This window comes from Falco punctatus (assembly GCF_963210335.1).
Source record: "Falco punctatus genome assembly, chromosome: 18".
NCBI lineage: Eukaryota > Metazoa > Chordata > Aves > Falconiformes > Falconidae > Falco > Falco punctatus.
The window spans coordinates 1,921,915-1,934,694 of NC_137598.1; the positions used below are offsets into that span (position 1 = coordinate 1,921,915).

At 49.4% G+C, this 12,780-nt stretch overlaps 3 protein-coding genes across 3 annotated transcripts in view; all 3 read right to left on the reverse strand.

Moving 5' to 3' along the window:
• Positions 1 to 488: 488 nt before the first annotated feature.
• LOC308054934 (uncharacterized protein) overlaps positions 489 to 12,780 on the reverse strand; it is a 155,738-nt gene continuing 143,446 nt past the window's right edge. Inside the window, exon 7 of the mRNA XM_080368406.1 lies at positions 489 to 521. Coding sequence (XP_080224532.1) covers positions 504 to 521 — 18 coding nt within the window. The 3' untranslated portion in view covers positions 489 to 503. The remainder of the gene's footprint in view (positions 522 to 12,780) is intronic.
• LOC308054931 (uncharacterized protein) lies at positions 529 to 6,919 on the reverse strand. The gene has a single exon (XM_080368400.1). The coding sequence runs from the start codon at positions 1,548 to 1,550 to the stop codon at positions 585 to 587; it is 966 nt and encodes a 321-aa protein (XP_080224526.1). The 5' UTR covers positions 1,551 to 6,919; the 3' UTR covers positions 529 to 584.
• Positions 7,039 to 8,909, reverse strand: LOC308054925 (uncharacterized protein; the record flags this gene model as incomplete). Its single annotated transcript, XM_080368389.1, has 1 exon — positions 7,039 to 8,909. The coding sequence occupies one exon, from the start codon at positions 8,907 to 8,909 to the stop codon at positions 7,338 to 7,340; it is 1,572 nt and encodes a 523-aa protein (XP_080224515.1). The 3' UTR covers positions 7,039 to 7,337.

Below are 12,780 nucleotides of genomic sequence, written 5' to 3' on the forward strand. Positions count from 1 at the left end.
GTCTGAGTCTCATTACTTTAGCCATGCTGCCTTCTAAATACCGCCCCGTGCTGCTTCTTTTCCTATGTCTCTGGGTAACTTTTGAACACAAAAGATTTACCCACAGATGGTAATTCTAGTCCTAAAAACATGATTACTGCTATTATTTTACCCAAAGGAGTGGTGTAACAACAGGGAATAGTTTTTTCTATTAGTAGGCATTAGAAAGAGTTTTTAAAAATGGGAAAGAAGTCAGACAGAGAGCAGGAATCCAGCTGCAACCTGTTTAATACCACTGGTACAACCAGTGAATATAATTGATCCAGTAACAGTAAAAACCTCTCAGGGTGTGAACACCATAACAGAGTTACAGTCGGTTTGAAGTCAAAGCCTAAGCACCTGCTCAGAGTTACTTAACTTGTCACTAAATCTGTTCTGTTACAGGAATAAGTGTGGCAATGCACTCTATGAGTTTAATATGGGTACAATAAGGGGGTAAAATAAAGCCAAAGCTTCTCTGAGGGTTAGGAATGGGAATCGGGGGAGAAAAATAACCTCAGACCTCAGCTACATAGCTTGCTGCTCTCACTACTTCTTTATCTCCTTTAGCACAGACATTTTGAAACACAGCGGCTCTTCTTGGAGTGGCTCGAACGTTTCACTCCCCCTGAGTGATGCTGCGTCGAGTGCTGGGTGGCCCGTGGGTAGAGGCACTTGGACTTGCTTAGGTGCTGCGTGGATGAGCTCTTGTGCTTGGCTGCCTCCTGCGGCAGTGAGCATTTGACTGCGTGTTGCTGCGAGGAGCACTCCTTTATTGCCTGCCCAGGGGGGCACTTGGGCATGTGTGGCTGCGGCTGGCACTTGGTGACACGCTGCTGCGAGGTGTAGGTGGTGACGCACTCCTGCGTCGGGTAGCCCTTCATGCACTTCTGCTGGGGGAACCCGTTCACGCACTCCTGCAGAAAAGACTGCGTTATGCACTGCTGCGGGGGGCACTCGGTGACTCCCCGCAGTGGTGGAGAATAGCCCATCATCCCCTGCAAGGACCGGAGCTCAGCACCATACCGCTGCGATGAGCACTTGGATATCTTCTGTGACCTGCATTCATCCTTGCATGAGGACGAGTACTTGATCCCACATGGTGGGAACTTGAGTTTGCTCGGCTCCGGGCACCTGGGTGCGCATGGTGGGAGGCTCTTGGCCATGCGTTTTTTCTCAGGGTAGCTGGTGTCACAGGGCTGGAAACTCTGTCCCGGGCTTAGCTTCAGGCTGGGCTTTCTGCAGGGCAGAAGGCGAGTGGTCTCACAAGGCTCGGGGTACAGCAGGACACACCGCTGCACGTAGGGCTGACAGGACAGCAGAGGTGGCTGGGGCACGCTTGGCTGTGAGCACACGTAAGTGAGAGGTTGCGTGTAGCTTTGCCATCTTGGCATCGGGCTCTTGATCACGCTCACTGGGTGGCATGTGGTACTGTACCCATCAGACTGGGGCATGCATTGCTGGATGCTTTCGGTGACACAGCTCGATCCTGGCAGGTAGAGGTGTTTATACCGCTCCCCATAATAGTGCATGGTCGCACAAGGCACTTACGCCTGAAAGAAGCAGGAAAAATACAGAGAGTTCACATAGGCATTGGCTATTTTTTTGTGATGCAGGACTCAGTTTCCCCCCAGGCACCTCAACATGAGGAGCCCACACCCTAGCTCTCTTGAAGGTCAGAGGCTCTCAGTGACTCAGGACCAGGCTGTGATTACCCAGGTGAGGAGAGGAGTCTGTTCTTAGCTTCTGCCCCCACACCCTTCTCTTAAGAGCCCAGAAATGATCAGGTATCAGAGCCAGGCAAACCAGGGAGCTTTCATCCTGCCCTTCAAATACCAGCTAAGTGTCCATCAAAGCATTTCACCAAGGAGAAGTGACATTACGACTCTGCCTTACTTCCCGGAAACGTCCTGTGTCCCCACTGGGATGTCCTTGCAAGCTTATGTCCTGCAACTCCCAAGCACCAGAGATGAAAGGCAAGCCAAAATTAAAGGTGTGTCCATGCTGTCATGCTCAGGTGTGGCTGCAGTTCATGCGGGCAAACCCAAGCTGAGGTTAAATTAACTAGCTGAGGGTAAGGAGAGGTTTGTGGCAGCGCGGAGCTCAGCACGTACAACCTGCCTGCCTATTCATGGTCCCACAGGGACCTGCTGGGCTGGCAGTGTGCAATTAGAGGCTCTGAGCTTGCTACTGTAGCATCAGCATTGTTGGCTCTACCAGCCTTGCAGTCCCAGCTTCATACTGTTGTGTAGACATCTTCAAGGAAAGAAAAGAGGAAATGCAACAGCATTGTTTTGAAGTATTTGGTGAAACCACAGCAGGAAAGGAGAAGCTATCAAGGCAAAATCTCAGCTGGTGTTAACTGGTCAAGTTTCATGGAGTTAGGAGAATTACACCCATTTAAAGCAGCCTCCAGTCTCATGCAACAGTCATACCGAGCCATAGTGTCCTGGTTTTGTTACAGTCACTCAAAGATCTACTGACAAAACGCCTGGCAGGGCAGCTTTGAGAGTGAAACCTCATCCTGGCAGCCCCTGTGCACGCAGCACAAAGGCGAGTCTAGCAGAGACTGTATCCCTGGGGAAGGGACCAGGTGGCACCATCCGGACGTCCACACTTTCCTCCTGAAACCACTGTGAAATGCCTTACTTTGCCTCACTGGCGAGAGTCGTAGGAGAAACCATCACGCTTCAGTGCTAGCTTAAGGGTTGGGCTTGAGGATCTTAAAGGTCTTTCCCAACTTAAATGATGCTATGATTCCCTGCTGCAGAGAATATCGCTTTCAGGGAGTTTTCAGAGTTTTTAACAGAATTATTTTGAGCACAACAGGTACTGGAACCACTGACATATGAAAAGTACTCTGATCAAAAATGTTTTTTTCATTTCAACATTGTTTGTAGATTAAGGCATATATTTAAATGACTGTAAAGAAACTGCATTTTCCTGACCACCCCTACTTCTGTCTATGATTGCAGTAAGGCATTTTATTCTTCCAAAAGCCCATCACTGGGTGACTATTAGCAATAACAATGCTGTATGTTACTATCATTAGGAAAACTTATTATCACTACAATTATAATAATCGTCAACTAATAAAAACAACCCATTGAAAAACAGTGATACCAATTGCTACTACTACATGTACAATGCCATAGAGCTGGTGATGCTCATCATGATAAAAAACTTCTAAAGTAGGGGGGATTATTTGCTTCCAGGGGACTGTTTGCATCTCAGACGTATTTTCCTCATTGTTAGCCTAGATACAAATTTTAACCTGTTCAGGCTTAGCTACAGAGTCTCTCTCCTAACTTCCACATTGGCACTGAAGTTGGTCAGCTTCTTCCTACAACCTGAGAAGTTACTTTGTTTAAATTCCATAAAACAGCAGCAAATCTCTCCACGCCACTTCCTTTAGAGGAGTCACCTTTTCCCGTGCAAGCTCATATCTGACTCCTGCCAGCATCGAGCCCTTTATGTAGTCAACAGGCTCCTTTGGACTAGAACTAACAGAAAGCGTAGAAAAGCCCACAAATCCCACTCCTGACTTCACAGTCCATCTGGAAGTGCTCTCCCAATATTCTTCAGTTTAGCACAGAGGAGATGCTCCAGCTGTTAGAGCCACGCATGCCGGTGCTGAAGGCAGCATCCCCCAGAGGATGCTTCTTCGCAAGTACACAGGCAGGACCTCTGCCTGCTCCGGCCACCCAGGAATAAACAGCATTTCAGGAGCTCCGCTAAAAGCCAGACTTACCCACTTCATCAGTGAGAACAACCGGAGAGAAGTGCCTAGGAGAGCCCCACGATGGCAGAGCTTTTATACAGTGAATAAGTGCCCTAGGGGAGTTAGGTGGTTTGGCTGGGTGATGCTCTAATTGCCTCCCAGTCCTGGCCGAGCCACGTGCAGCTTCGTGCTGGTGGGAATGGCTGTCCTCGCTCTGCAGGGACCTGGCGCTGCTGGGACATCTGGCTTACCTGTGAGCTTTGTGAGGGGGAACCTCATGATCCAACGTGTGAAGCCCCTGGCAGGTCAAGGACACCCTGTGCTGGGGCCACTCACCCCCCTCAGGCTGCGAACCCCTATCCACGCCGCCAAAGCATCCCTGCCTGCCCGTTGCAGATCCAGGCCAGCTAAAATGCTCCTTTACACCCAGAAAAAGATTTCAGTTGAGATCACCAAAGGGACTGCTCAAGGGACTCCTCATTTCCATGGGAGCTGCATGCAGAAGTCCCCTCAGTGCCTTTGAAAACGCCGTCCAGGAAGGACTCTCAGCGATTTTTGCAGACCATAATTACTGTGGCATGCAGACTTCCTTCTTACACAGGGCACCCAGGGAAGAGACGGATGATTGGGACTAAGAAAGCCTTGGGCTAAGGGCAAGACAGGTACTAAAAAGGATTTGCCACGAATAATATAACCTGCTGAAAGAGGTGACGCTTTTCCGGCACAACAAAGGGGAGAAGGGACAGCAGGAGCACTGGGGCAGCCCGGGGAAAGGCAGCTGAATCAAACCAAGCTCGTGTCCCGAAAACACAAATCACGTTTCCTGCTCTGCTGCACAGCCCCTGCACCAGTCATCCCTCCCTTTGTTCCCTGCTATGCCACGAATAAACCCAAGGGAAAATTAACAGTGGCATGAGCGTTAAGTGCTGACAAGGAATGCATTTTTTCGTAGTCATATTTGCATAAGCGACGGCCCTGGCATTATATTTTTTTTTTCCTTTAATGGAAATCTGACACCTATGAATTGGATTCCAATATGCTGGGAATTCAGGTAAGGTCTCACACATTGAAATAAAAAGAAGTGAAATAATTTAATGGAGTAGGTGGGAAATTTCTCACTGATACGAAGCACTGGGGATGCTGCTGCATTGCCATCTCTGGAGGTATTTAAAAAGCATGTGGACATGATGCTTAGGGACATGGTTTAGTGGTGGACTTGGCAGAGTTACATTTACGGTTGGACTTGGTGATCTGAAGGGTCTTTTCTAACCTAAATGATTCTATGATTTGAAGCAGAATATTAATCTCTGGCTTACGACCTGATGAATAAGTTGTCTATTTCTGTTTTCACTGGAAAATCCAGAAGCCTGAAGGTAGGTGTATTATTTACATTTCCAATTTTCTGACAAAAAAGTCTCCCTCCATATCACAGAAAAAAAATAAAAAGTGCATGTTTTCCTGGTTGAGGCCAACATTTCAAGAGCTACAAAAATCGAAGGGAAGAATGCGTTCTTTAGGTTTATCTTCTTTTCCACAACTGAAGACAAAAACACTGATTCCAACCTGGATTTCTCCAACTTTCATTGCTTTTCACTCCCCTGGATTACAACACCCATTTTTATGTTAAATGATCTGACCCAATAGTTTAGGAGTTGAGCTGGCATCAGAGAGCAGGTAAGCAGATTAATCCGATTTCTATAAACTCCATAAACCCAATTCCTGGACAAGGGCCAGATCAAGTAGCCTTCAAGTAGTGCTAATATTCAGTTTAGTGTTTCCAGTGCAGGTAGCAAAATATTAACCTGATGATAACATCGTGCCCTGTCATCCGAATGTCCTTAATTAACATCTGTAAAGTCCTTTCATCTCAGAGAGACGCACAGTGCCACATGGGACACGGTTGTGGGGGCTATTATTATTCCCAATTAAGCACAGGGGAAACTGAGGCACATTGCACTGTGGTCACTTGGCAGCGCAGCGTGAGTCAGAGCCAGGGTCAGAACCTGACTCCATTGCTGCCACCTCCAAAACAAGTCCCGTGCTCCAGCGGCCCCTCCACCCCATGAGTGGGCACCCCTGTGCCACCCAGCCACCCACCACCCAGGAAGATTGTCCTAATGATCCCCTGGGCTCTGGCTCCTATGGGAAAGCCACAGTGGTGGTGCAGCTCCTCAGAAGGCCCCAGAAGGCTTATGTCTTGGTTTTCAAGGGAGGGCAAAACATTGGGTTGTGAGAGCATCTCTGACTCTGCGAGGTGGAAGGAGGCCCACGGTCACTGCTGCTCTGCACGCTGCCAAAGCATCGTTGCTGGACATTCAGGAGAAGGTGTGAAAAGGTTCTGCTCCCCCATGACCCACTGAGCACCCGGGGGAAGCAACCAGATGCCACCTCGACATTGCTAGATGCTCAGGTCTCAGACACCTCCTTGCCTCCCAAGGGCAGCCCGTCGTGGCACCCCAAGGTCACCGAGCAAGGCAGAGCAGGGCAGGATGCAGGGCAGCGTCCCAGCCCCAGTCACACCCTCCTCTTCCTCTTGCGACACTTGTTTTTTGCCCTCCAAATACACATGATCTACTTAGCGTGAGCTCTACTCATGTTCCTAATGATAGGGCATATTACAGGATTTTTATATTTTTCAGACAGGAGTTCACTATATTTAATAAAGAAGAACAACCAGAGGGCAAAAAGACAAGATATTTAATCTGAGGTCAGACAACTATATTTATTTAAGTATGTATATATATGTATAAGTATACATATATATTTATATGGTTTGTTTTCAATACAGTGTAGCGTACACATCTTCAGGCAGCATAAAGAATATAGCTAACTGTTTTTATAGCTCAAGCACTTATAAAAGAGTCGTGCTACAACCTGCAGCATTATTCCAAACACTTTCTTCTGTTTCAAGTATTGTGTTTTCAATATTAATTAAAGCAACCAAGTGAATAAAACACTTTCATGCATATAATTTCAGCAAGGACCAACTTCACCGAGCCAGAAATCCCGTCTTGTTGGGGAACTCTACTGAAGAGAGCGCAGAGTCTGTGTTTAGAAGCAGCAGGGATTTCTGGCCACCTTCCGAAACGAAGGCTGTTGGCATGAGATTTGTGTACCGTTTGCTTAGCAAATTTATCTTTGACTTCCAAATCTGAGAGCGAAAACAGCTGTTGGGAGAACTTGCAGCTTCATGGAATCCAAGTTAACATTGTCTCCCAAGGCATGGACCAGCCCCCGGCACTGCCAGCCCTATTGATGCTGTTGTGACCTGGGCTCCTTAAATATTTTTTTAAAAAAAAAAATTGTTTTTTAATCGCTACTCATTTCAATTAAGTGAGAATTGAATAGCATCCCACTAAACTATGCCTTGTAGCAGATCAAGGTACAAGCCACAGGCACCTGGAGTGCAGCCATGGAAACAGTGTATCACACCTTGGCTTGAAATAGAGCTGAGCTACAGGGGAAGTACTGGAAAATGGAGATAAAGCAGAGTTCAGCAATAGCAACTAGTTGGCAGTTGGACGAGGAGAAAAAGAACCCCTGCCCCAAAGCTGTACCTCACTCTCTTCCCGTGGACCTTCCTTTCTCCTGCTCCTTCTTACCAGGGCCATTTGGACGCAGAGCAGTACTTCTTAGAGTGACTTGAAATTTTTACTCCACCCGACTGACTTTGCTGTGGGACACCTTTGGTGGCACACTGCTGTGGGACACCCTTGGTGGCACACTGCTGTGGGACACACTTGGTGGCACACTGCTGCTGTGGGACACCCTTGGTCACACACTGCTGTGGGACACCCGTGGTGGCACACTGCTGCTGTGGGACACCCTTGGTGGCACACTGCTGTGGGACACACTTGGTGGCACACTGCTGCTGTGGGACACCCTTGGTCATACACTGCTGTGGGACGCCTTTGGTCGCACACTGCTGCTGTGGGACACCCTTGGTCACACACTGCTGTGGGACGCCTTTGGTGGCACACTGCTGTGGTGGGACACCCTTGGTCACACACTGCTGTGGGACACACTTGGTGGCACACTGCTGTGGGACACCTTTGGTCGCACACTGCTGCTGTGGGACACCCTTGGTCACACACTGCTGTGGGACACACTTGGTGGCACACTGCTTCTGTGGGACACCCTTGGTCACACACTGCTGTGGGACACACTTGGTGGCACACTGCTGCTGTGGGACACCCTTGGTCACACACTGCTGTGGGACACACTTGGTGGCACACTGCTGCTGTGGGACACCCTTGGTCACACACTGCTGTGGGACACACTTGGTGGCACACTGCTGTGGGACACCTTTGGTTGCACACTGCTGCTGAGAGACACCCTTGGTCACACACTGCTGCTGCAGGACACAAGTTGTCCCACACTGCTGTGAGTCACACTTGGTGGCACACTGCTGTGGGATACAAATGCTAGCACCCTGGGTGGCACACTGCTGTGGGGCACACTTGGTCACGCACCTGGTGGCACACTGCTGCGGGACATACATGGTGGCACACTGCTGTGGGGCACAAGAGGTCACAAACCGGTGCGAGACACCCTTGGTCGCACGCTGCTGCGGGACGCATGTGGTGACGCACCTGGTCGCGCACTGCTGCTGTGGGAAGTACATGGTCACACGCTGCTGTGGGATGCACTTGGTGGCACACTGCTGCTGTGGGACACTCTTGGTCAGGTACGGCTGCTGTGGCACACACGTGGTGATGCACCTGGTCGCACACGGCTGCTGCGGGACGCACTCTGTCACACGCTGCTGCGGCACGCTGGTGGTCTCACGCTGCTGCTGCGGCACACACTTGGTCACACAAGGCTGCTGCAACACCCCCTCAGTCGCACACTGCTGCTGTGGCACGCAAGTTGTCACACACCGGGTGACACGTGGCTGCTGGAGGATGCGCTGCGGCATGCACTGCTGCTGCGGCACACACTGGGTTGCGTATTGCTGCCGTGGCACGCACTGGGTCACACACTGCTGTTGGGAGAAGCTGGAGGACATGATCCGCTGCCGGGGGGCGCAGGGGGTCACATACTGTGGGCTGCACAGCGCCAAGTGCCAGGTAGGCACTGACAGCTGTCTGGCAGCGTAGGTTGGTGGGCACTGGATGGGGACGGGGTTCTGGTAGACTGGAGGGAGGCACTGGTGTAGGTAGCACGACATCTCTGTAAGGTTTTGGCAGGACTGGAATGACAGGTGAGAAAGCAGAGCCTTTAGACAGGCACCCGCCTGGGTTTCTCATGGTCCTGCTACTGCCCACACTGCGGGACTGGCTCGCTTCACAGGGTGCTGGAGACACGTCCCACCTATGCCACGGTCTCAAAACCAGCAACCGAGGACCCAACCCATCATTTTAAATTCTGAAACATGGCACTAAGTCAAAGAGTAGAGAAATCCAGAGACAGGCAGCATTAAATACCTCCCCCAACTGCAACTCCTTCCCCACCACCTGGACCTCCTCCACAGGGGAAAGCTCATCCTGGGGGTCAGCAGAGGAATGGCTGATCTCAGCACTGCCTTTCAATCATTAAATCCAGTTTTCTCCTCCTGCTTTTGGTTGGTGACTGCTTCTGACCTCTTGCCGATGCATTGAGAAAAAAAAAAAAACAACCCAGAAACAAGCTCTGAACCTCTGGCCACATCTGCCATGGCAGGAGAGGTGAAGAGCACCCAAGGTGCTGCTGCTTGGTGAGCCTGTCACACCACAGGCGGGCAGAGGTTCACAGCTCAGTCCCAGCATCACTAAGCTCATGCTCATTAGGGAACTGAAGCCTATTAAAGGGTAGCGATACCACAATGGGACACAAAACCTGCGTACTGCTCTTCAGGCATAATGTTCCCAGCTACACCAAAGCACCTCCAAAAGCACACCACAGTAGCAGCACCCCGATTACTGCTAACAACCTTTCCTCACATTTTTCAGGAGTGGCTCTTGGACTCAGATGCCCAGCTGCGGGCACTGAGAGCACGCTCCCACTCCAACCCAGCAATTCAAACCCACTAGTTTTTAAAAAAAAAATCCATCAAGCATTATTTTTTATATGTAAGAAAGCAGAAATAAATCTGCATTTCAGCAGCTATGGAGGCTCAGCACAAACCAGACTTACCCAGCTCCCTGGTGAGAACAGCTTTGTGATGTGACCAGCGAGCCCTAATAGAAGGAGAGCTTTTATATAGCTGCTAAACATGCCTTGAAGGTATGAGGTACCCACGACATATCCCATTAGCTCCAGTGCAAAAGCTGTCCTGTGTGCAATACTCGTAGTGACTAGCATCAGCGTACTCATCCCTGAGGATGAGTAGTTGAGTGTCAGCTCCCCATAGTAAGAGTAATTATCTTTTGTGTAATTGTCCCTGGCATGGTAAGACTGCATGGTATTTGGAGAGGCAGCAGCAGTGGCATCCCCTGCCTCAGGGGTTCTGCAAGGCAGCAGGGCACCCAGTAACAGGCAGCAATGGCTTTTCTCGTGGAGCCAGGCTTCATAGACCCTGGAGAAATGTCCTGGTGGTCCCCCAGACATGGGGCCATCCCATCACTCAACCTCCTTCCACACACGCACAGCATTGGCTTCATACCATGAAGCTGCGCTGACCGCTCCACGTCCTTCTCTAACATTAGCGCCTGGTTAGAGCCAGCGCACTTCTCACCTGCCCGATAACGCCCAGCAGCCAGGGGTGGTGGTGTGTACAGGCTGGGCATGGGCACTGGCTCCTTTGAGGAAAACCAGGAGCTCTGAGAAAAGCTCCAGTCACCCCCTTGTGTGGGTGCAGTTCATCATCCATAACTTCATTTTTAGCTCACATAGCTCTGGAGAACACCTGGCTGCTCGTGTCCCGATGCTCCCGTGATCCCGATGCAATCAACCTGTCACCGGAGCAGTGGGAATACACCGTCCAGTGACTCTCAGATCAGCGGAAAAGATGAGCTACAGTCACGTTTGATTGCAAGCCCTTGCACAACAACCTCAGCTGTCAAAACTGTGACCGGCAGCAGGACCAGGCACGAAAAGCACCAGGAGCAGATAAACTTCCTCCAGTCCTGCGGGTGACTTTCTCGGTGAGTCAGCTTCTTATCGCACGCTGCGCCCAGATTAAAAAAAAATAGTTAGAAAGCCAGAAGATTACTTTTTTGAAGTCACTGAAGGTCTAACCAATGCCTTCATGTGTATGCTGTCACATAAAATAATCCCCCAAAATTATAATTTCTTCCTGCTGACTACAAGGAGAGCTGAGAGGGACCAGCGCAGAGGAGTGCTTGGCTGCACTGATATCTAGAACTGGCTGAGATGAAACCCACCCCAAGGGGATCAGTTCCTGAGGATGTGTATGAAAAAAATGTAGTTTCTTGTGAACCAGAGAAATGGCTCTGCCCGGGTGGTTTTTGAGGCAAAGAAAAAGGCCCATCAATAATTTTGCAATGAAACTGAACAGCAAGGAACTCCTGGACAACTCTGTCCCACACCAGAATCACAGAGAGTGAAATGCTCCTTTTGCCATAGGCTTCTCCAGCAAGAATGAATCCTGCCCCTGCTGGTCAGCACTGAGTGTGTTTGTCTTCACCTGAACCACAAGAAATGTGGCTTTGTTGTGGCAACTCTCCTGGAGAAATTGGTTCTTTGATCCACAGCCGTAACTCTTCATTGCTTTTTAGCTCCGAAGGTTGTAGGTGTGATCCTCCCTGTTAACCAAAGTGAGCATTCAGATGTTTTGGTGTTGTTTTTTTTTCTAGTCCGCATGCAGGCACTGCACCAACCTTCAAAAAAATCCTTATTTCAGTCCATACTTGACTGAACCCTATGTGTACCTGTGTAACTTACTGAAAGCCCAGGAGAACTTTAATTTTTTGATCACAACGATGACTTGTCTTTCATGTTAATACCCAGTAATGCCTGTAAAGCTACGTATCTAAACCCTCAGTATGCTCCAAAACTACAGAATCAAAGAAAGAAAGAAAACCCCCAGAAATCCAATTTGGCTCTATTTTAACTTTGGCAACAGCGCAACTGGAGACTTTCACTATTTAACAATTGAATAAGTGTTTCACTTTCACGTGACAATGCCTGTCAAAAATGTGTGCTTCTGTTGTCATCACCTGTGCATATCCTGGTAGTACCCACCTTCTGCCCACGAGCCAGTCCTGCCCTGCAGCGGTTGGCACCTAAGAAAATCTGTGTTGTTTTTCAACGTGCCTGACTCAACCTGGAAAACATCATGAGATGATGGTGGGAAAAAGAAGTTAAAACAGGGCTGAGGCACTGAGAAGTCCAAAAAGGGAAGCTGAAAAACATCCTGGAGGAGATGCCAGGTAAAGGCATTAGGGACACCTTCCCTTTAATAAGTCAGGAATGCAAAAGGAGCACCGTCACAGTGCAGCAATTTTGGAGCATGAGACAACGCACCAGGAATGCAAAACTCCCTGCCTGCTCCAAATATAGAAATTTGGCAGGAGAACAAGCCAGTCAAAAAAGAAGATAGAAGAAACCAGGTAAATTGGCTAGGTGTGATCTGGGATATTGGGTTGAAACCTCAAGTGGTGAAAATTAGCCTTTCTCCATTAACGGTAACAAAAGAATACCAATAAACTAGGCAAAGAGCCGCAAAGCAGGAGGGAGCTACAGCAGGGAGCTGTTAGGCTTTAAAACTAGCGCTCAGTGAAGGACACTACACACATTAGACTACAAAAGCAAAGCCAAGGAAGAAAGTCTTCCACTGAAGAAATAGATCTGCCTTGGAGAAGTACTTGCATGGGGCTGGGATGAGCATTTCCTCCAGTCTCTTCCAGACACAGACATTTCCTCCAGCCTCACCAAGGCATGCCCATGGCCATTTGCTCCAGCCTCACCAGGGCATGGCCATTTCCTCCAGCTTTTCCAAGGCATTGACATTTCCTCCAGTCTTGCCAAGGAATGGCCATTTCCTCCAGCCTCACCATGGCACAACCGTTTCCTCCAACCTCACCAAGGCATGGCCATTTCCTCTGGTCTCACCAAGGCATGGCCATTTCCTCCAGCCCCGCCAAGGCATGGCCATGTCT

Bases quoted from the DNA above. Each gene is read 5' to 3' on its own strand.
- LOC308054931 (XM_080368400.1), bottom strand. From the start codon at position 1,550: ATGCACTATTATGGGGAGCGGTATAAACACCTCTACCTGCCAGGATCG.